Consider the following 23307-nt stretch of genomic DNA (forward strand, 5'->3'; position numbering starts at 1 on the left):
GTGAATTTGGTGTACAGTTTGAATGTGGATTGACTTAGGTGCACTCATTTAGACTAAGAAAACCCTGGCCTAAATAGCAGTGCGCGTAAGGATTCTATGCCTACCGGTGCCTAAGAATGCTTGGCCGTCACTAGGCGTGATTCTATAAACGGTAGCTATAAACTATAAACTTTGCCAATCACGCCTAGGAGTTAAGACACTGTTTATAGAATCAGGGCCTGAGTGCTGGCTGTAATCCTGACACCAGTTTTAGGGACTCATTTCCTAAGCTAAATTAAGCGCTAGCACACGTTTAAATAGCTTTACTCAGGATGCACTAGTGTTCTGCATTAGTTCTCCTCTTTCCTTGCGCTAAGGAAGTGGTATTTATTTATCTATTTGTTTTAGGAAGAGGGTGTGTCAAGGCAGAGAAAGGGCATGGAAGCACTTTTCAGTCTGTCCCAGAAATGCGCCTATTATGTTCTAGCGCTAACATTAGCGCATGGCCAGATATGTCAAAAAGTGGAAAAATGCATCTTTTACGGCCACACTTCAAACAAGTTTAGTGCACGGGATGGTCCTGCCTTAGGATGCACTTTCCCATTTACTAAACACAGCTGGCATTTAAAAACAAAAAAACTGACCATGGTGGCTGAATACTGAGCTGGAAGTTTTCCGATGAAAATTCACCTCAGATTTTGAGTAGAAAATGACACGTCCCCGTCCCTGCAGGAACTCAATTTCCACATCCCGTCCCTGCAAGTTTTGTCGCTCTCCCTGTCCCGTTCCTGTAAGCTCTGACTTAATCGCACAAACCTCGAACACTTATGATTTTAAAGGCTTGTGCAGATGAGGACAGAGTTTGCAGGAATGGGGCAGGAACAGGAAAAGGACTCGCAGGGACGGGAAAATGAGTTCCCGCGGGGATGGGGAAAAATTTGTCCCTGTGTCATTCTTTAATTTGGTACAAATATGAAAGCACTCACTCTATGCTTTAATCGGTGTCAGGTCATAAGCGCGCCGGGACAAAGGCGCGCCCAGACAATTGAGCGCAGCGTGGAAGCACGCGCCGCTCTAAATTACTGTTTTTAGAGCTCCGACGGGGGGGCTGGGGGGGGAACCCCCCCACTTTACTAATAGACATTGCGCCGCGTTGTGGGGGGTTTGGGGGGTTGTAACCCCCCACATTTTACTGAAAACTTCACTTTTTCCCTGCTTTTAGGGAAAAAGTTAAGTTTACAGTTAAATGTGAAGGGTTACAACCCCCCAAACCCCCCATAACGCCGGCGCGATGTCTATTAAGTAAAGTGGGGGAGGGGTTCCCCCCACGCCCCCCTGTCGGAGCCCTAAAAACAGTAATTTAGAGTGGCGCGCGCCTCCGCGCTGCGCTCAATTGTCTGGGCGCGCCTTTGTCTTTTGCGCCGTTGTCTATGAACCGCTTTAATCTGAACAATTAGAACTTGATATAGTTAACAGTGCTCAGAACCACTCAGATGGTAAAAGGAAGATCACAAGGGGGTGAAACCCCCAAAGGCAATGTCTTCAATGTTCAATCATTGCACTTCAAACTTTATATTGATGAACACTCCAATTACTAAAAATGTTGAATAATACGAAAAACTACTGTGCACTCATCTTAAAGGTCTGATTCTTCCAGGTTCTGACGCATTTTGCCAGACCAGGCTTCCTCAGAGAACCCACACGTAATTCTTCCAAATTTATGTGATCTAATGTTCTTTCCTACTTGCTTAGTTCTTTCATTTGGAGCTTAGAAGTTATGCTACTAAATTTAGGCTTGCTGTTCATTTGATTCGATACAGGAGCCTAGTTGAGGTGCCCTAGTGCAGAAAATCATGTGCAAAACCCCTAACCGTCTCAAATTGCAACTTGTTTTTTTAGGATCCAGTGAAATCAGGAGTATAAATTTAGGGATGCAGCCCTGGGCAATTTTCAAAGAGGCCAATTTAAAAGCGCAACGTTCAAGGTTAGGGGCCTAAACCCTGGAATATCTGTCTCTTTATTTCTTCTTGCTGCCATTACTAGTGCTTGAGATTTCTTACTGTGTGGTCTGTGCTGAATGTAAATTTATTTTAAACTGCATATTTTCCAACTTATAATTTTCTACAATTTGCACTCTTTCAGGACAATGTAGACCAGCAATTATACAACAGGAAGCATAAACATAAGTTGGGCATCGTACAATTTAGAGCTAATGATCTTTAAGCTACTAAATAGTTTACACAAGGAACAAAAATTCACCAACCTCTTTCCCTCCCATATTCTCAAACATTTTTTCCAGTTGAATTCTTAATTGCTGGATGTTATTCATCAAGATACATGCCTAGGAAATAAACATATAACACATTATATAAACAAACATCCCCCAAATACTCAGGCCCAGATGCACTAAAGTCAGCAATCGTCACTAAACCAGTTTTGACTGCTTTAGCGACGATTACATTTGCTGACCCGATGCACAAAACGGTTCACCGCATGTTTTTCCACAAAATCGCCCATTTTCCTATCCGGCCATGCAAATTAGCTAAAACCCCATGCAGCTAGCCAAGCGATTGATGCACTAATATCGCTTGGCTATGCACAACCCCCCCAGGGGTTTTAGCGATCCCAAAAAAGTGACTGGTCAAGACCAGTTGCTTATCTGTCTAACCACATTTCAGCCCTTTTTTTTAATGGGCACAGATGCTGTGCATGTTACACATGCACAATATCTGCCCCATTAAAACAAACAAACAAAAAAAGCCCCCCTGCATTGCCTATGATGGCCCTTCCCGATGTCCCCCCAATGAATCAGCACTGGGAACCGAATCCTACCCAACAGCGAAAATGGCAGGAAGAATACCCATTCCTTCCCGCCATCAAGACCCCCCTCCCAATGAGAAAAAATTGCAGGAGGGATGCCCACTCCCTCCCGCCAATGGAGGCCCCCCCGTGCCAAGTAGCTCACCCCTGAACCATCTCCTACCCTACCTCTTCCCCCTTGGGAGGGTGCTTTAGGCATCTCAGCCAGTTTGGGCAGGCCCCTCATCGTGCATCACATGATGTACAAGGTAGGGAAAAGCCCACCATTTTGGACTGGTAGGACTGCATATACCTCCTGCTCCCAAGTTGTGAAAAAGGTACTGAATGGCTTCAGGGGTGGGGGTTCAGGAGAGGAGGGAAGGAGTGGGCATCCTTCCTGCCTTTTTTGGGGGGAGGGGAGAGTGGGGAGGGGAGGGAATGGTTCGGAGGGTGCCTGGTGCAGGAGGGGGCATCCCTCCTGCCTTTTTTGGGGGGAAGGGGGAGGATAGGGGATGGTTTGGAAGGTAGTCTCTGGCATGGGAGGGGGCCTCCATTGGCAGGAAGGAGAGGGCATCCCTCCTGCTGATTTTTGCTGGTGCGGTGGGAGGGGGCCTGTCCCCAGTGCTGGTTCATCAGGGAGATGTCGGGGAGGGCTGTCATTGGCAGGGAGGAGGCTTTTTTCTTTTTTTTATGGGGTAGATTTTGTGCATGTGTAACACACAGTATCTGTGCTCATTAAAAAGAAAAAAGGTTTTCTGCCCCGAACAGCTAAGTGGCAGGAGGCTGTTTTGGGGCTTTTCCTGCCTTTCAGCTGTTCGGGCTTCCCCTGCCGGCTCTAAGCATGTGTAAGAGTTGCTCTCATAGTGATTAATCAGATGGGAGAGATGGAGATTATGATGAACGTCCGTGCGTGAATCATTTGCATGCAAAATTTTTAGTGCATCAGTGGCTCTTTTAGAATCAGCCAAAAATCAGATTGGAGTGGACCCATGCAGTCTTACAGATCCTGTTTAGTGCATCTGGCTCTCACTACTTAAAATCTTCAGGACTTAAGAGGCGAGATTCTCAGAATAAAATCAGTGAGAATACTGATTCATCACAATCTTCAGCACTCCACTGTTTTCCACCAAATACTTTAGAGACTTAATAATATTCAATAATCCAATAACTTTTCTCTTCTCATAAATATATTGAAGCCAATAATGCATTGGGGAAATTCAGCGCAGGGAAAATAAACATAGCGTTATTAATTTCAGAACTGTGTGCTGTCAACAAGTCTATATGGAGAGAGAGCTCTTTCTGAAAAGCTCGGTGAGAAACATTTTCTCACTGTTGTTCCAAAGAGAACTTCCATAGAAAGTGGCTCATGAAATCCAAGTCATTCAACAGGGCAGGGCTCCTGCTTTGCGGTTCTTGCGGAATGAAAACCCTTGGAACAAAATGCCGCAGCAAGGTTATTAATGGGAGTTGACAGAATGGCACATATTACGCCAATTCTGAAGCAATTACATTGGTTAACAGTTGTATTTCGGGTGCAATATAAAGTTTTTCCTTTGGCCCATCAGAGTATTTACCATCACGCACCATGGTACTTTCAACAAGTAGTGGCACTCTACAAGCCAAAGTGAAAAAGGTACAGGGAAGTGGTGTGTGTGCGTGACAGGGGGGCGTGGAAGAAGGTGGGGGAGGGGTGTCACTGCCCTGGGCGCTTCTCACCCTCGCTACACCATTGACTATGTGTAATAAGAGTGAGCCCAGTATAGGGCAATCAAGCTATTGTGACATCACTAATGAGGTTGTCTCTTAGGCACTGGTGGACTTAGGCATTATGACATCACAATCATACTGAAACTCTTTACACTAAGGGCGGAAGTTATCAGTGTGGGTTACCATTAAGAGATGCTATTTTGCCACTAATTTCAGCTATTTTAGCACCGGTCCTCTTTTATGAATTGAGACCTAGTTACTAATAACTGGGGTTAACAGTAAAATAACAAATCTTAATGGTATCTCATGTTGATAACTTCCTTCCCCCCTTTAATTAAAGAAAAAAGAAATGTCTCTAGAAATCAAAATCAACGCATTTTAAGATTCTCTTCTCAGTACCTACTTCATACACCGTCATTAAAAATTATTGACTCAGATCGTGCTACTTGCTTCGCAGTTACAGCCCCCATGATATGGAATTCCTTACCTCTGTATATCAGGGCAGAAAAAAACTTAAGCCAAATTTAAGGGAAACCTAAAGACTTACCTTTTCCATGATGCATATGACCCTAAATTAGATTTCAATCTTAGCCAGAGCTGCTTGATATTCCTGATTGTCTCTCCTCTCTATTGTGGTCTACCTTTTATGTATACTTTACTTTTAAATTGTAGTTTTCCCAACTTTCCGAATGTTCTTGTTAGTCTAGTTTTGTTAAGTGGATATTTGTCTATTATGTCTCCCTTTTTTTTTTAAATATTAAAAATTTGTTTTTAAATATAATTTGTAAAACGCTCAGAAACCATGATTTGCTTTTTATCAAATATTTTAACACACTTGAAACTTGAACAATCAAGTCATTGTGACATCATTGTTGGAGTAGGCTCTTATGCATTGGTGGAATGTATTATGACATCACAATGCCAGCTCTGGTTACGAGACTGAAATGCTTCACAATAAGGGGGGAAGTTATCAATACAGGCTACCATTAAGGTATGCTATTTTACCATTAACTTGTACTAGCTTAGTACAGATCCCATTTTGTGCCATGAGACCTAATTATTAATAACTGGTGTTAACAGTAAAATAGCACACCTTAACGGCTACTCACGTTGGTAACCTCCCCTTACTTGCTAGGAGAACCTTCGCCCCAATTTTGAGACTGATTTGAACAATTTATGGCATGTTATTTTGCTTTCAGACATACAGTTAGGCTAAATTATCCCTTGTTGTTTTTGAGTAAACCTATAAGCATGCAAGCAAGTAACTTGCACCATAATTAACTAGTTATGAGCCCTTGGATTCTATATATGGTGATGGGCACAGTTCCGAGATGTGTGTGTAACTTAATTCTCTAACAATAATTCTCTAATGGTTAACAGCAGTTGACCATTAATTGGATGATAACAAACAATTATTGATATTAATTGGCACCAATTAGGTTTTACATATGCATATGGATGTGCACTATTGTATAACAGTGAATGCCTAAATCCCAGAGTGCACAACTCCCAAAAGGGGCATTAACCATTAGAGGGTATGGGTGTTCCAAAACGCTGTGCACAGTGTTACAGAATAACGGGTTTCCATGCCAACTTGGGCACCGGGATTTACTCAAGTTTCAGCAGCCATAAGTCTGTTTCTAAGTTGGGCACTAAGAATGATTATTTATAGAATAGCATACCCTTTATAGCAGTGTATTGCAAACTGTGTGCCCTGGCAGTTTCCAGGTGTGCCAACGAGGAGGAGAAGCGCTGGCGCAGGCTGATTGCATACAGGATGTGCCTCTTACGGCGAGACACACATCCTGTAGTCAGTTAGCCGGCGCCTGCGCCTCTCTTCCTCACCGGCATCTCTTCTCCTCCTCCTCACCTCTCCTTCTGCAGCACCCCTCCTCCCCCAACCCGGCAATAATAGGAGGCTCAGGGCTGAGGTTAGAGGAAATCCGCGCATGCATGAATTTTGAAGTGATGACATTACACATGCGTCATCGCATCAATGTCCACGCATTTTTGGTTGCCACCCCAGCCACGAGATTAGGGTGTCACACCTTAAAAAGTTTGCGACACACTGCTTTATAACATAGTGCTTAGCATCAGGGGCATAGCCATGGGACACCCACCCACCAACTCTGCCACTGCACTGGGCATTCCCCCCCACCAGGCATGCTTGTTTTTGCAAAACTAAGCATGTGCAGGTGGTGGTGGTCGGGGGGGGGGGGGAAGGGTTTAAAAAAGGTTTGGATAATTTCCTAAAAGAAAAGTCCATAGGCCATTATTGAGATGGCTTGGGGAAATCCACTGCTTATTCCTAAGATAAACAACATAAAATCTAGTTTACTATTTGGGATCTAACTAGGTACTTCAGACCTGGGTTGGCCACTGTTGGATAATGGGCTTGATGGATCTTCAGTCTGTCCCAGCATGGCAACTCTTATGTTCTTATGTGACCTGAGTATAACCCATCCAGATCTCTCCGTTCTGCAGCTCACAATCATCTCCTTAACATTCCATTCTTAAAATATATTTATACTTTAAGATCCAATAATTTTGCTGCGACAGCACCTTCCTTTTGGAATTCCATTCCCAACTATATAAGGGAAGAAACTTCTGTAGGCCCTTTCAAGATTAAGTTGAAGACTTTCCTATTCATAGATGCTTTTGAGACATAACTGCCCTCGTTAGGGCAACAATTTTTTTGTTATTTTTCAGGTCTACCCTTTCCTTATTGTTTTTCCCTTATTTGTTCTTTTCTTTACTGATTGCAGGTCTCCCCTTCTTCCTCTTGTTACTTTCATTTGTCTGGTGTATGTACGTTTGTTTTTACTGACATATCCCCCATAATAACAAGTTCTGTTTTAAATCAATTGTTTTTATGTCATTGTATGCTGATAATTAATTTTTCTGTATGCTGCTTTGAATTTCAGATTAAGCGGTATAACAAATTTTTAATAAACCTTGACAATCAAGCCATTGTGACATCACTGATGAGGTTGGCTCTTAGGCATTGGTGAAACATTACAACCTCAGCTCTGGAATGTTGCTACTCTTTGGATTTCTGCCAGGTACTTGTGACCTGGGTTGGCCATTGTTGAAAACAGGATACTGGGCTTGATGGACCTTCGTTCTGTCCCAGTGTGGCAGTTCTTATGTTCTCTCCCATACATGCTCAGTTTCATGGACACTGAGCATTTGCTTGGAAGGGGTGGGGGGTAGCCCAGCACAGAGGTGGTAGCCATTGCAGGTTGGAGGAGCATTTCTGCTGGCAGGCAAGGTTAGGAACCCTCACCAACACAAGTATGTGGGGGTTATGGGGGGGGGGGACAAAGAGTAACAACAGGGTAAGCAAAAACGGGCTCTGGCACTCCCAAAATTCGAGGTCTGGCTATGCGCCTGTTTAGTGCTGATCTTTTCCAGGACCCATTTTGAGTGTCATCTGTAGAATTCCACTTGAAATGTCCTGTTTGCATTTTAATCCTCACTTTATCTGATCAGAATAAGAAGAAATTAAATTTTGGCATGAAAAATGATTCCCCTCGTCAGCTGATTTAGAGTTATTGAACTAACAATAAAAATGATGAAGTAAGTTACAATGCACTGGCATTCAACTTTCCACAGCTAGGCTTTGTGCACCTGTAGAGAGCCAGCGATATGAATTAAAAAGGCAGCCCTCTTGAATGGTTTCCTCGCTCCTATTTCAACCTGTGCAAGTGAGTGACCACAGCAACTACAATACTTTAAACTAGCAACACATTTTAAATGCAGGGTTTCCAATAAAAAGCAAGCTAGTGGGCGGTCATTTGTTGTAATCCTTGCAGTCATTTGTCTCTTACTGAACCATAATGGGCTTAATCCTGTCTAAAGCCTAAGCAAAGCTTACATTTATGGGTGACTGCACAGATCAATCACGATAATGATAAAACTAAATCCCACCGGAAAGACTAAGTGATCCTAGGACCTGTGATCTGCAATGACACAGCATCATATATTCAAACTGCTGAAGGGATTTCTAAATTGCCCTTCCTTTTATATCTTAAGGCCCTTATTATATAAGCATTACCACACGTAAATAGCAGTATTTATCTGTATAGATTGCCCTTCAGTGTAAATGGTATTTTAGAAAGAAGGCTATTTTCAAGTGAGGATGTTCACCATATTTATTTTGCCAGGAAGTGTGGTAGGCAAGGGGGGGAGAGAGTGGTGTGGGTAGACTTAACACATTGACGTTGACTCCCCATCTTACAAGGGGAATCTACATTGATGTAAAAAAAAAAAAAATCTGGATGATAGCATTTTTACCTGCTTCCAGGTGCCCTGTTATTGAATTGCCCTCTCAGGGGTGTAGTTATCGATATGGGATACTGTTGAGTGGTGTTATTTTACCACAAGTCCCATTTTATGCAATGAGACTCAGAGGCCATTTTAAAGTGTGCTAGAGTCTGGGCTTGATTTTATGCAAGATTTTATCGTGCACAAAGCTAGTGGTGTTAGTGAGGGTAGTAGGTTCCTGGGGTGCCTCACTCCTTCCCCCCCTCCATCCCACACTCACGCCCTCCCTTCCCCATACCTCTTTAAATCTTCACTATTTTGAGAAGCTTCTCCGAACTGCTGCTCCTGCTGGCTGCTCCTGCTGGCTCCTGTTGGATTTCCCTCTGATGCCACTTCCTGGCCCCATGACCTGGAAATGATTTCAGAGGAGAGCCAGGCCGGCGCGAGCAGCAGGCCAGAGAAGTTGTTGCACTGACGAAGATTTAAAGAGGTACGGTGGGGTGGAAGGGAGAGTACGAGCAAGGCATGAGGAGGGGGCAGAGGGTTGCTGGCACCCCCACCAAGATGGCACCCAGGACGGTCCACCCCCCACCTTACTATGCCACTGTACAAAACCCAGATTTAATGTGGCACCTATTGGAGGGCATGCTCTCTATTTTTATTGCAGGTCATGCATTAATATTACCATTAGTGCATACTATCTGCCAAGAGTTAACACAGGAGCTCTTGCTGCATTCTATTCAGGAGGTGCTAAGTTCTCTTATTTTATCTATTCAGGAGGTGCTAAGTTCTCTTGTTTTAACTCTGAGCTAGCCAGTTATTGTGGCATAATTATAGTGTGCAAGTTTTCACTTCCATTATCTACCCATGCCATGTGTCGTCACAGAAAAATACCTAAAAATTCAATAATCCACACTTTAGTGTGCTTAAATAGGGTAGATAGAATGGAAGCCCGCTGGGACAGTTCAGGAATAATGCTTGAGTACCTGAATAATTTGTAATCTGCATAGAATTGTAGGATATGCGGAATATAAATTATTTAAAAAAAACCAACAAAAAACCAAACACTTTCATGACTTTGTGCAGATGTCTGTTTTCACACATTAAGCGTACATTGATAAAAGGGTCCCTTAGTTATTAATAACTGCTGATAGCAATAAAATAACATATCTTAATGGTAGTCTATGTTGATGGATTCCCGTCCCCCACCCTTAGAGGGGGAATTACTCAACTTTACTAGTGCACAGTAGTGACTGACATGGTAATTTTAATTTAGTATTACTGTAACCTGGAACATTGCACATACCTAGCTGCAGCAATACAGAGGCTGCGCCGTCAGGACACAAAGATGATCTTCAGACTGCCAGTCGGACGAACTCCGACTGAGACCTCCGCCCCCATTCCACACAGCTGGGAGCAGGAAAATGCAGCCTGCACTCTGATACCCCATGGGCTGTTACTCAGGACGCACCCAGCCTGTGCTTAAACATCTGACACTGTCAGAAGGTAAGCTAGCTCTCAAGGGGATGGACCCCAAGCACGAAAGGGTGGCACCCAGCAGGCTGTCTCCACAGGTCCCCCAAAGGTTCTCGGTGAAGTAACAGTCCAGTTCCATGGAGCATCTAAGCCACCAAAAATGGACTTGAAATTGCAAAAAAAAAAAAAAAAAAAAAGAAAAAGCAGATCAGATCAGAAAGACTTCTGCATAGATTGCTTGCAGAAATTGAAACTGTGGATGGCTCTGTCTCTCTCTCAGCAGTAGGAGGAGCACATGGTGAGAGAAGTGTTGCATTTCTGCAAACACTGGATCGCGGATACAGATTAACAATTCGAGTATAGAATCCAGAAGGGATGTACCAGAAGTGATATTTTATAAAGGGGATGTACTGGTAGTGCTATAGAAATAATAAATAGTACTAGTAATAAAATAATACTTAGTGTCAATTGCTGCACGTAATTCTAGGTACCCAACGTACCCCTGCTGAAACCTGATGTAAGTGCTGGCACTTTTTGAAATGCCTTGACACACCCATGGTGACACCCCCTTTTGAGTTATGTGCCAGCAGAGTTAGGTGCTTTGTCTTATAGCAGTGGTTCCCAATCCTGTCCTGGAGGACCACCAGCCAGTCGGGTTTTCGGGATAGCCCTAATGAATATGGATGAGAGAGATTTGCATATAATGGAGGTGACAGGCATGCAGATCTGCCCCATGCATATTCATTAGGGCTATCCTGAAAACCTGACTGGCTGGTGGTCCTGCAGGACAGGGTTGAGAACCACTGCATTATAGCATGCAGCCAGATGCATGCACAAATCCTAAGTGGTGCCAATTAAATTCAGCAATTGGTTTTCAGTCCCAATTATTGGTAGTTAAGGCTGTGTTATTCAGTTGATCTGTGTATTCATCTTGGGCAAAGGCCCAAATCTGGACACGCAAATCAGGTTGCCATATATAGAATCCAGGGGATAGTGGGCCTCGAGCAGTCGACTGCTTCAAATGAGTTAAGACACAAAAGACAGAACAGGGTGTTAGGTTTGCATTTCTGAAGCTTACCACATTTTCCTTCCCACAGTAGGAGTGGAAGTCATTCGATATAATGGCAGCATACTGAACGAGCACTTTGTTAATAGTCTGGGAAGAGAAACATTTAGATTAGTGACCTGGAAAATAATTTTTAGAGAAAAAAAATTGTCAATTTATTTATTTGACACCCAAAAGAAGAGTGTAAATGCCTGCAGAGCTGGGGCAATTTCTATATTTCAGATTAAAGACCCGACTCTGTCAATGTTTCAGCTCTTGGCCTGCCTCAGGGGTCTTACAATTTCTTTTTTAGAATTGCTCTTCCCAACTTATGATTAAACTGCTTTCAGCAACCTGTAGCAATGATTGTTGCTTGCCATTTCTATCAAAATCATAAGTTGGGAAGAGCAATTTTACAAAAGAAATTGTAAGACCCCTGAGGCAGGCTAAGAGCCGATACACTGACAGTGGCAGGTCTTTAATCTGAAATAAAGAAATTGCTCCAGCTCTGCAGGCGTTTATACTCTTCTTTTGGGTGCCATTGCGTTGTGTTGGGTATTTGGAACTCCCTTTTTTGTGCATTGTGTTCAATTTATTTATTTACCACCTTTTAGAAAAAAAAATTCACTCAAGGCGGTGTACAGCAAAAATAAGCAATAGAGAATTACAGCAGTAAAATTATTCAGATAAAATACAAACTATGGTAAATAGCATTACAATGGAAAAACAATAAAACATTTTAATGGACAACATGGGGTAGATTGAACAGATAGATAAGATAGAGCAACGGAAGTAAGAAAGTAAGGGGTCTAATTTGTACATGAGATTAGACAGGTGCTTGAATATTATCTTATCTAAGGTAGGAGTGGATAAACAAGTCCTGCTATCTATAGCCCTGTGTCACTCCTTGTGTATAACTAGCAAGTTAGCTATTGTGGGAAAGCTGCTAGCTCTCTTTGTATTGTAGATCATATGAAGATGGAACTTTAAAATTCATACCACATGGAACTCTAATGTCCTAATATATTGACTGGTAAGAAAGTGCTACATACAGGCTATGTTCGGATGAGCAGGACTGAACTTACAGACATTCATTCCATTCTGTGGCTAGTGGAAAAACTTTGGATAATTCAAGCTTTAAGTTTGTTTTAGTTCCTAAAAGTCTAAGATACCAGATTATGCTTTATAATCTAAGGGTCTGATTTACTAAAAGCTTTTCTGGCTAATATTCAAAACTATTTCACCAGCCACGAATGGCTCCCGGTCGGTTACATAGAGTTTTAGCACCTAACCGTGGATATTCAGTGGGAGAAAATTGGTTATCTCTTGCCGAATATCTGCGGTTAGCAGCTAACCAGATATACTGCATGACATAGCAAATATTCAGCACCACACTGGCTATGTTTGGCAGTTAAAACAGGCTGCATAAATAGGCAGGACTATCTTTAAGCACATAAGTAGTTAGCACTGAATATCAACCTAACTGCATAAGTTATTGTGAACAAAAATAAAAACAGATATTCAATTCCAGTTGCTGGACATGACCTGCCATTGAATATCAAGTCTGACTGCCAGTGTCAGGCAGTTACCATGCAGCCTGACGCCATCTGTAATACACACATGTGGTGAAAACCGAACTCCTCTAGATAAGAAGAGATGACCCCAAACTCACAAGCCTGTTGATGTACTGGGAATCTGCCACCCTGACAGCCTGGGGGTGATTCTTGACAGCAACCTTTCATTCTCTGACCATATCTCCCAAGTAGTATCTGCCTCGTTCTACTATCTCCGGCAGCTAGGGAAAATCAGATGATACTTCTTGGAGCCAGACTTCGCTCATCTGCTGAATGGACTACTGCAACATGCTCCTAAATGGACTCACTACAAAAAATACCCAACTACAACGAGTACAAAATACTGCCATCCGACTCCTAATGAATCTCCACATATGAGACCTGATCACTCCGGCACTGCGCTCTGCCCACTGGCTGCCAATCAACAAACAATGTATATTCAAAAGCCTAATAATGGTCTACAAACTCTTCCATGGCATGGCACTGGTGTTTATGGTCATTAAACTTCTACCCTATGCCCCAAATCAACCGCTCTGCTTGCATGAAGAAAACCAATTACGCGTGCCCTCGGGATGCGCCCTTCACCTTGAGACTGTCCCTAAAGCCCCTCCTATGGGTATCTGGCTAATCAGAGACTTAGGCCCCTCCCAGTGCATCCCAGAATGCACTGGGAAGGAGGTCTAAGACTTTGGTTGGCTCAGGTGCCTAAGGCCCTTCCTAAGGCCTAGCCCTTCCTAGGCTACTCCCAAGTACATCCCAGAATGCACCAGGAAAGGGAAGGCCTGCCATTTTCCAGTGGTGGGCCTGCTGGCCAGAGGGTGTATGCTTCCCTTCGGCTGGACTTTCTGTTTACAAGGTACAGGGGGAGTTGGGGGGTGGTGTTCTCCCCTTTAAGGGGATCGCCAGGTGGGTGGGGGTTCGATCAGATGCTGGGTAGGGGGGGTGTTCTGGCAAAAGGGAGTGGGCATCCCTCCTGCCTATCATGTTTGGGTGAGGGGATGTTTCAGAGGGTTCCAACTTGAAGAATTGGGCACTCCTCCTGCTGGGGATTGCTCAAGGGGGGGAGGTCCCGGCCTAAGGAATTGGGCACTTCTTCCTGCCGGGGATTGCTTGGGGGGGGGGGGGGGCAGGAGGGATTGGGTATCCCTCCTGTTGAACGACTTTGCAGAGGGGTGAGTTCTCTGCCGTGGCTACTCAGTTGAACGCGGCAGTGAGATTTCTTTGCCACGATCAGCATAGCAGCCGTGTCTATTTGAGATGTAAACCAGCTTTTTGTTAGCCTACATTTCAGGCACCTATTGGGGCCCAAGGGAGACACGTAGGGTTGCCTAAGCTCGCTCAAGGCCACGCCCAGCCCTAGCCATGGGCAAGCTTAAGTGTCCCTACATGTCTCCCTCAACTGTGACAGATGCCTATGGTATAAGCAGCCTGTCTCGGGTTTTGTTTTTTTCTTTAACGTGCATCCCGATTGACTGATTAGACAGTGGTAGGATGCCTACTGCCACCTACAATTGGGATGGCATTTATAGAATATGCCCCACTATGTGTACTGTGCTACAAATTCTCATGATATGCCCACTACACAATATTTGCCATCTCATGTCTACCATTTTAGGTTCTACCAGGTGATATATCATACTGTCATGTCATAATAGGTTAGCCACACTTGTATACTATATCTACCATGCTATATTTGCCATGCTACGTTTGTATATATAATACTATGTTTGCCATGTTATGCTGTATATATAAAACTATGGTTATCATGCTATGTTAGCCACCCTTATAATACTATGTTTGTCATGTTTTACCATGCTTTGTTAACTGTCAAACAATGTCCTCCTATGCCATGTTTGCCATCACCTCACATAAATTCACTTTAATATGTTTATAAATTTGTAACCCATTCTGAGCTCTCCTGGGAGGACAGGATATAAAACCAAATAAATTCACCCAAGGTGGTTTACGGCAGGAACAGTTTGACAAAAAACTTATATTTTTGTTAACAGCATAATAATAGAAAAATGATCAAATATAAGCATAAATAGTAATAATAAATTTTTTTTTTATATTGCAGTACCTCTCAGTTCTATGTGGTTTAAAGAGAAGCTGGACAACACAGCGATAATACATCAGTAGCATTAAAATTCTTATAATTAATAATGTCAGACAAATACAATCAATGAGTTAATCTTGGAGATAGCAAACCTAGTAATAGGACTACTGTGATACAGTTTCAGAAATATACAAATTTAACGGCATAACAGAAATAAGAGCATACAAAATTTTATCAACAATTGAATATTTGATTTCAACTTCCTGTTCCTTTCTAGCTGCAACTGCCATAGAGAGAGAGGAGACTCAACTGGCCAGCTGACCGGCAGTGTTAGCGTATAAGGCAAAGCTCTGCCAGCAAGGTAGGTATGCATGCCAAAAGGGGACTGAGGGGGGAGGGAAGGAGAAGAGAGAGAGACTGGAGGGAGGGAGGAAGGAAAGAGAGAGATACCTGACCATGGGAATTGGGGGGGGGAGGAGAGAGAGAGACTCATGGAGGGAAGCCCAACCAGGGAGGGATGACACAGAGAGAGATACCCAACCAGGGAGAGAGGGGGAGAGCGACAGACATCCAATCATCCGGGGAGAGAAAGAGAGAGACCCAATTGGAGGGGGGGGGGAGGGAGGGCAGAGAGATCCGAATGTAGAGGGAGAAAGAGAGAGAGGGAGAGATACACCCAACTAGGGGTGGGGGGTGGAGAGCAGACTAGAGTGAGAGACAGAAAGAGAAAGGGAGACCTAACTGGGGAGGAAGGGAGAGAGGGCAGAGATACCTGATGCAAAGTGGGGGAGAGGGAAAGAGTGGACCATGGGGGGGAGGAGGAGAAAGAGATCGGATTGGGGGAAGGGAGGGGGGAAGGAAGAAAGGAGAGAGATACCAGACCACAGGGGGTGAGGGAAGACAGAGATACAAGATTGTGGAGGGAGGGGGAGAGAAAGACCTTAGCAGGGAGAAAGAGAGAGACAAGACAGACCTGATTGCAGAGGGAGGAAGAGAGACAAACAGACCCGATTATGAAGGGAGGAGAGAGAGAATGGGAGAGAGACAGGCCCAAATGCAAAGGGAGAAAGAGAGAAGGGAATAGGCACTGGATGAAAGTGGGGAGGGAAAAGAGGCAGACCATTGGATCATAGTGGGAAGGAGAGGGGAACAGATGCTGGATGATAGTGGGGAGGATAGAGAGAGGGGAACAGACACTGGATGGAAATGAATAGGAAAGAGGGAAGAATATACTGGATGGAAGTGAGTAGGAGAGAATGGGGAAGATGATGGATGGAAGTGGGGAGGAGAGGGCTCAAACACTGGATGGAAAAGGGTAGGAAAAAAAGGCACATCCTGGATGACAGGAAGGGATAAAGAAAAGGCACATAGTGGATGGGGGAAGAGGATGGAGTTAGTGGGATATTGGAGGGGTTGAGGGAAAGAGATAGCAAGCTGTAGGTAGACACAGTAGAAAGAGGGAAATAGAGCAGTGATTCCCAACCCTGTCCTGGAGGAACACCAGGCCAAACGGGTTTTCAGGCTAGCCCTAATGAATATGCATGAGAGAGATTTGCATATGATGGAAGTGATAGGCATGCAAATTTGCTTCATGCATATTCATTAGGGCTAGCCTGAAAACCCGATTGGCCTGGTGTTCCTCCAGGACAGGGTTGGGAACCACTGAAATAGAGGACTGGATAGTAAAATAGAATTTAATCTAGACAGAGGCAGAAAATAAATTGAAGAAAGCTGAAAGGAAAAGAAGGAAAGAAAAACAACAAACATTAAATCCTGGCAAGAGAGTTAAAAGAAAATGACGAAAGCAGAAAGCAAAGACTGGGACTACAATTTTTTTTTTTTAAAGCTAAAGGAAGAAAAAAGAATTTTCTTTTCGTTTTTAAAAATTATTTATTTATTTTAATAACTTACATCAAGTGTAACAAAAAGTAACATCATTTTAACTTAAATATATCACTTGAAATTCTGTAATTAATCATACTCAATATATTTTATCCCATTCCCTCCCAACTCTTCAATATATCACAACATATATATCATATAATAAAGACTTTCCTTTCATTTAAAGCACCTAGTGAAAATTCAAAAAAATTACCCCTCCTCCCCATTATTTCATTTGTACTAACCAGGGAAATGATATTTATTCATTTTAATAATTTGTTAATGGCCCCCACACATCTTGAAATTTATTAAAATTTCCTTTCTGAAGAGCTAATGTTCTTTCCATTTTATAAATATGACACACTGAATTCCATCAAAAACTATAGTTTAATCTACTCCCATTTTTCCAATTTCATGTTATTTGTTGTATGGCAACTCCTGTTAAAATAAGTAAGAGTTTATTATTTGTTGAAGATATTTGGCTCTTAGCCCTCATAGACATGCCAAATAATACTGTATTATACGATAATGCCACATAATTTTCTAACAAACTATTAATTTGGCCCCAAATTGATTTCCAGAAAGCCATAATAAATGGACAATAGAACAATAAATTATCTACCTCCATCCCCGCCCGTCCCCATAAAAAGCAGCAATTATTTCTGACAGTATCATCAATTCCACAATATCTTTTGTGTTTGCGCTGCTGTTTTCCTTTTGGAATCTCTTTGGTGGAGCCCTTTTTTTGTTTTCTGTTCTGGTAATTAACTTATAACCCCCCTCTTTTACTAAAGCTGACGTGTCCATTATATTATATGTACGAACCCTGCTTCCTAAGCCTTCCATCCCCGTGGGAGTTCTGTTGGCTAGAGGGGCGTCCCCGTGGGAATCCTGTGGTTTAGGGGGATTCCCGCGGGACCCGTGGGATTCCTGCGATCCCCGTTCCCGTGCAGACCTCTACCCTAGACCTCTCTCTCCAGCTACCAACTCCCCCACCTACCTCCTCCTCAGCTGCTCTCATTTTAAATCTTCAGGCAGCAGCAACGAGTGAACCTGCTGCTGTCGGGGTGCAGTCATCATTCTACAGCAACTATCAATTAATTCACCTCAATCAATTACTGAAGTTGTCACTAATTTGGGTTTGTGCATGCATCTGCCTGCACCATATCCTGTAACACTAGGCACCTAAATCCTGTAGCATGCAACTCAATAGGGGGTGTGGCCAGGGAAGGGGCATGGGCACAGTTTTATAGAATAGTGGCATTTATGCACCAAATGGCTTGAGTTGGGCACTGGCATTTAGACCGGCTTTCAGCTGGCATAAATACTGGTGCCCAATTTTCGGCACAGGAATCGTTGTTCTATAAAAGGTGGTCATCCCAGATTGTCCTTTTCTTTATTTCCTTTATATAGAAACATGACAGATAAATGCCAAGTGGCCTTTTTCTTCATCTCTTTCCTTTATTTCTTCTTTTTTCCTTTTTCTCTTTCCTTTTTCTTCCTTTTCTCTTTCTTCCTTTCTTCAATATTCATATGATATATATATTTAGTCAACATCAGTTTATCACTGGGACCAAATCAGTTTGGAACGTTGCTCTCCTTTTACATTTATTATCATTCATCATTATTATAATTATGATTTCATTTCTCATTTGATATGTGTTCATTATTGTATCCCTTATTTGACATCTTTTTTAGTAGTTTGATTTATCATTTTTTATTCTTATATGTAAACGATTATATTTTAATGCAATCGTTTGTTATTAGGTCTTACCATTGTTATATTTTGTATTTCTGATTTTAGACTCCTGATGCATGCCTTTGGCCGAAACATGACTCGTGCCGAGTCAGTTTGTGACACTGAAAAAATGGTTCTCACTCAACTCCATTGGTTTCGTCTCTGTCAATTATTGAGTGCCATTTATACAATTCGTCCTTAAGTGCTTATGCTCAAATGCATGCATATTTATATACTGCTATTCTAGCTTTCTATAAAGGAAAACAGGCACCTACGTCCCTTTATAGAATATGTGATTATTATCAGACAGACTCTAGGTACTTATATATAGCACACCAACAGAATTACCTTTCTAGTGCTTTCTAGTGATCCTTGCAGGATCTCTCTATCTCTATCCCATCCCCCAGGCTCTGTCTTCATCTGCACAAGCCTAGAACACTTTAAAATTATAAGTTTTTGAGGCTTATGTGGCTAAAGCAGAGCTTGCAGGAATGGGACAGGGACAGAAGGGACAGAGTTATTGAGATCCCACAGGAACAGGGGCACATTTGCCCCTGTGCCATTCTCTAACAGTAACTTAAACTGCCAAGAGCTATCCATATAAATGCTGGCAATTTCTTTTATAAGCAGTCTGAATACTGGGCCTTAAGTTTCCATACTACAACACAGTATTTTGTTATATGATGTCGAGGCTTTTATTCTGTTTTAAAAGATATAGGCAGGAACTCACTAATTTTATACACAGGGTCCTAATAAAACAATTTTGGAAGCAATATATTGGCAATTAATTTAGGATATTCCCAAACACAATGAAAGTTAAAATGATCAAACAGAGAAGTTTGAACAACACAAGATCTAGAGCAAATTGATTAATAATCCAGTCATGAAAATTAAAGTTTAAAGGCACGTGTCCTGTTCGAAGTGGAGAAGCAGTCTAGTGATTAGAGCAGCAAGTTGAGAGTCAGTCCTTAGATTGTAAGCTTTTCCGCAAGGGGTCCTAACTACTCATCTCAAGCAAAGGTTTAGAAAGGCAAGAAATTGAATTCAAAACATCAAATTAAATGTATACTCTATTGTACTATATTAAGTTACCTTTGCAAATCTCCTCATTAAATGAGATAACGCCTCAGGATTAGGACACTCCAGTTTCTTGATAATCTCAAAACTCTGATTGAGTTGTGTGAAGACGTCAACCACAGAACAGGAGAAAAGGGCATGCTCAGAGGTTGGCTGAAACTAGGATGAAAAACACAACAGCCAAGACCAGTAAGTAGACATTTTTTTTAGCAGTGTATCTGTACTGATACATTTATAATCCACATCGGACCACGCGAGGCCAGGCTGGTTATCCCCATCATATTGTGAGAACAGCATTCTCTTCAGACTCATTTAACTGGTGAAACAAAACAAAACAAAACAAAAAAACCACATACAGGCCACAACAGAAACAAAAGAATAATCTCTCACTAGGTATGTGCAGAAAATGTATTGGCATAGAACAGACTAAACCAGTAACCCTAGAAAGAAAATCACTTCCCTTTGTATTCCAGAATCTTTCTGTAAAGAAGAGTTTAAAATCTTTCATTTGCCAATGACTTTGTGTGACTTTCTCCAAGCTGCTTTACCTTCCCATGCCTCTAGGACCGGGTTTATTTTATTTTATATAGCTGTCAAACTGAGGGCTCCTTTTATCAAGCCATGCTAGCGGTTTAACGCGTGCAATAGCACGAACTAAACCGCCGGTCGTGCTAGCTGCTCCTGCCTCCTCTTGAGCAGGCGGCAGTTTTTAGGCCGGCATGGGGTTAACACATGATGAAAAGTCACACGTGTTAACCCCGCTAGAATAGCTTGATAAAAGAAGCGCTTATAGTCTGCATTATCTAGAAATCTAACTGGGTTACAGGAAAATACTCATAAATAAATAAAACGTACATACAAGTAAACATAATAAATAAAACACACAATACATTCAACCCATCATCAAAAAATACTAAAAGTCAAGCTTAATACCAAATAACAAGCAAAGGTTCTCAACAAAATGCCTTCTGAAACAGATGTTTTCAACTGTTTTCCGAGTTGAAGTGATGATAGTTGTCTAAGACAGGGGTAGGGAACTCCAGTCCTCAAGAGCCGTATTCTAGTCGGGTTTTCAGGATTTCCCCAATGAATATGCATTGAAAGCAGTGCATGCAAATAGATCTCATGCATATTCATTGGGGAAATCCTGAAAACCCGACTGGAATATGGCTCTCGAGGACTGGCGTTCCCTACCCCTGGTCTAAGGTATAACGGTTGAGAAAAAAGGCAATGAATGCAACTTTAGTCAAAAACGTTGGCAGTTTGCATAAAAGCCACTCCACCTCCTTCCTGCAGACTGAAAACTACTCACACCATCTTTTTTGTCTCTTCCCAAGGCTCCATGAAGAAACTCCATTGAAACATCTTCATTTTCATCCAACCACTGTATGACAAATGGTTCAAACCATCTAAAAGAAAATATACGAATGTATGTCTGCTTCTTACACAGCTAAACATTTGCTCAGCTCTTCTGAGTTATAGTTTTAGCAGCTGCTGATGCCATCTATTTATTCATAAGTTTAGGTCGATCATAATATATTCCTGGATTGTCATTTATTAAACTGTATGTTTGGTACTATTTTGTTTTTATATCAGTTTCCCCCCCCCTTTTTTAATGTACCTATTTTGAATTCAATAAAAATATTGAACTTAAAAAATGTACATAATCATACATAAACAGGAGCAAGCTATGTTATTCCAGGAAAAATGATGCCTGCTAAAAGCTGTTATTAGCTTTCCTGACCAGGAGTATCAGGCTTATGGCCCAATGTTTCCGTGAAACATTCTTAAAGGAGCCAAAGCAAATCTTGTGAGTTAGTAGCCTGATCATATGAGGTCAGCGACTCAGATGTTTAGGGAGGCTAAAGAGGGTAGAGTGGGGTTAGGGTATGGTGATACGGGGTGTGGTGGCCCAAGTTTAAATCCTTGGGGTGTGTTGCTCCTTTCTCTCTCTCCCCCCCCAATAGATCTCTCTCTTTCTTCCCATCACTCACCATCATCCCATCTTATCCTCTTACTCCATAATTGCTCAGCCTCCTTCTCTCCTTCCCTGACTCACTAATACTTCTGTTGGTCTGCTGCCTGCCCGAGAACTCCAGAGGCCGCAAAGAAAATTAAATCATGAGTGGGGCCAGAGCCCTGTGTGTGTTGCTGCCAGCTCTGCTTGTCTCCCTTCCTCTCTCCCTGAAACAAAACGACATCACAGGGGAAGGAGACAGAGGAGGGAAACAAGCAGAGCAGGCAGCGTGCCGCACAAGGTTCTGGTCCCGCACATGATTTAATTTTCTTTGCAGCCTCCAAAGTTGGGGAGGCAGCAGCAGGCAAGGGAAGATTACCCTTCTGATTTGTCCTTTCTGCTGCAGACTTGGGAAAGGAAGGGAAGTTAGCACTTAGGGCTGGGGAGACTTAGGCCTCCTCTTATGAAACTGCAATAGAAGTTTCTAGTGTGGGGAGCCGCGCTGATGGCCCGCTCTGCTCCCGACGCTCACTGAGTTCCTATAAGCATCGGGAGCAGCGTGGGCCATTCAGGGTGGTTCCCCACGCTAGAAACTGCTACTGTAGTTTCGTAAAAGAGGGGAGTTACCCCCTTATAAAGAAGCCTATGAGCCTGATGAGGATGAATAATGCATGTGTTGGCAAGTTCTGGGGCATTTTGGATAGAGAGAGGGTAGACTCATGATTTACACAGGTGCTTTCTACAATATGTTCATATTTGCAGACAAACAACTCCCCCCCCCCCCCTTTATTAAGCCGCGGTAGAGGTTTCTATCACAATGCTCTGATGCTGCTCCGATGTTCATAGAATTCCAATGAGTAATATGGAGCCCAAGCCTTTGGTCTAAGAGGGGAAGACCTGGTAATGTGGGTTTGAGCTGTCCCTCTCTCAGCCCAGCTCAGGGATCCTTTTTAAGTTAATCTTAAAATCTCCCATCACTCTAACCACCATCCAATGAGTTCCCCTTTGGAAACACCCACCTATAGTATCTCTTTGTCTGTGATCTAGAATTACTGTAACTCTTTTACACCCCACCTGACTTAACTTGTTTCAGTTGATATGTATTATCTTCTGTGATATGTATTATCTTCTGTGATATGTATTATCTTCCGTGAAATTGAAGTATCATAATTCTTTACGGTTCCTGTAACTTACTCTTATCCTGTAATGTAATTCTACTGGAAATGCCCAGATATCTTCTCTATTGTAATCCGCCTAGAACCGCAAGGCACAGGCGGAATAGAAATCCCTAATGTAATGTAATCTTTTTTTTGTTGTTGTTTGCGTTATTTTGTATCACATTGAATTTTGTGAAGTGTACAGTAGCTGTATAAAATTTGTATTTATTTAAAATTTTTGATTTACCAAAGAAAAGGTCAAGATTAAAACAATTTCTTTTCTGCGGAAAACGCATAGCAGCTGGTCACAAATGATCAGGACTTACAGAGAGTATTCAGGGACCCCGTCCCTGAAGGCAGGCAGTTCTCGCATATATTCGTTGTAAAACCATTTCACTTTGAAGTGCAAATTCATATAATCAGTACTTTTGCATAGCTGGTGCTTTTCATGTTCTAAGGCAAAGAGAAAAAAGAAGTAGAAAAAAGTTCAACTCTAAATATTTTGATGTCACCTAATTCATTTTTAGCTGGTGATAATAAATAGTAGGCGTGTATGAAACACAGTGAAAGAAAAATAAAACACGAACTCATATCC

General features: G+C 42.4%; 1 protein-coding gene across 11 annotated transcripts in view; it reads right to left on the minus strand.

The window, feature by feature from the left end:
- Positions 1-23307, minus strand: part of UNC13C (unc-13 homolog C) — a 769821-nt gene that overhangs the window by 106226 nt on the left and 640288 nt on the right. For all 11 annotated transcript variants that reach the window (XM_033920485.1, XM_033920487.1, XM_033920488.1 and 8 more), the window contains 5 exons: positions 23039-23165; positions 20911-21007; positions 19614-19757; positions 11306-11383; positions 2243-2320 (listed from right to left, as the gene is read on the minus strand). In XM_033920485.1, the coding sequence (XP_033776376.1) occupies positions 2243-2320; positions 11306-11383; positions 19614-19757; positions 20911-21007; positions 23039-23165 (524 nt within the window). The remainder of the gene's footprint in view (positions 1-2242; positions 2321-11305; positions 11384-19613; positions 19758-20910; positions 21008-23038; positions 23166-23307) is intronic.

The sequence above is a fragment of the Geotrypetes seraphini genome, chromosome 14, assembly GCF_902459505.1.
Source record: "Geotrypetes seraphini chromosome 14, aGeoSer1.1, whole genome shotgun sequence".
NCBI lineage: Eukaryota > Metazoa > Chordata > Amphibia > Gymnophiona > Dermophiidae > Geotrypetes > Geotrypetes seraphini.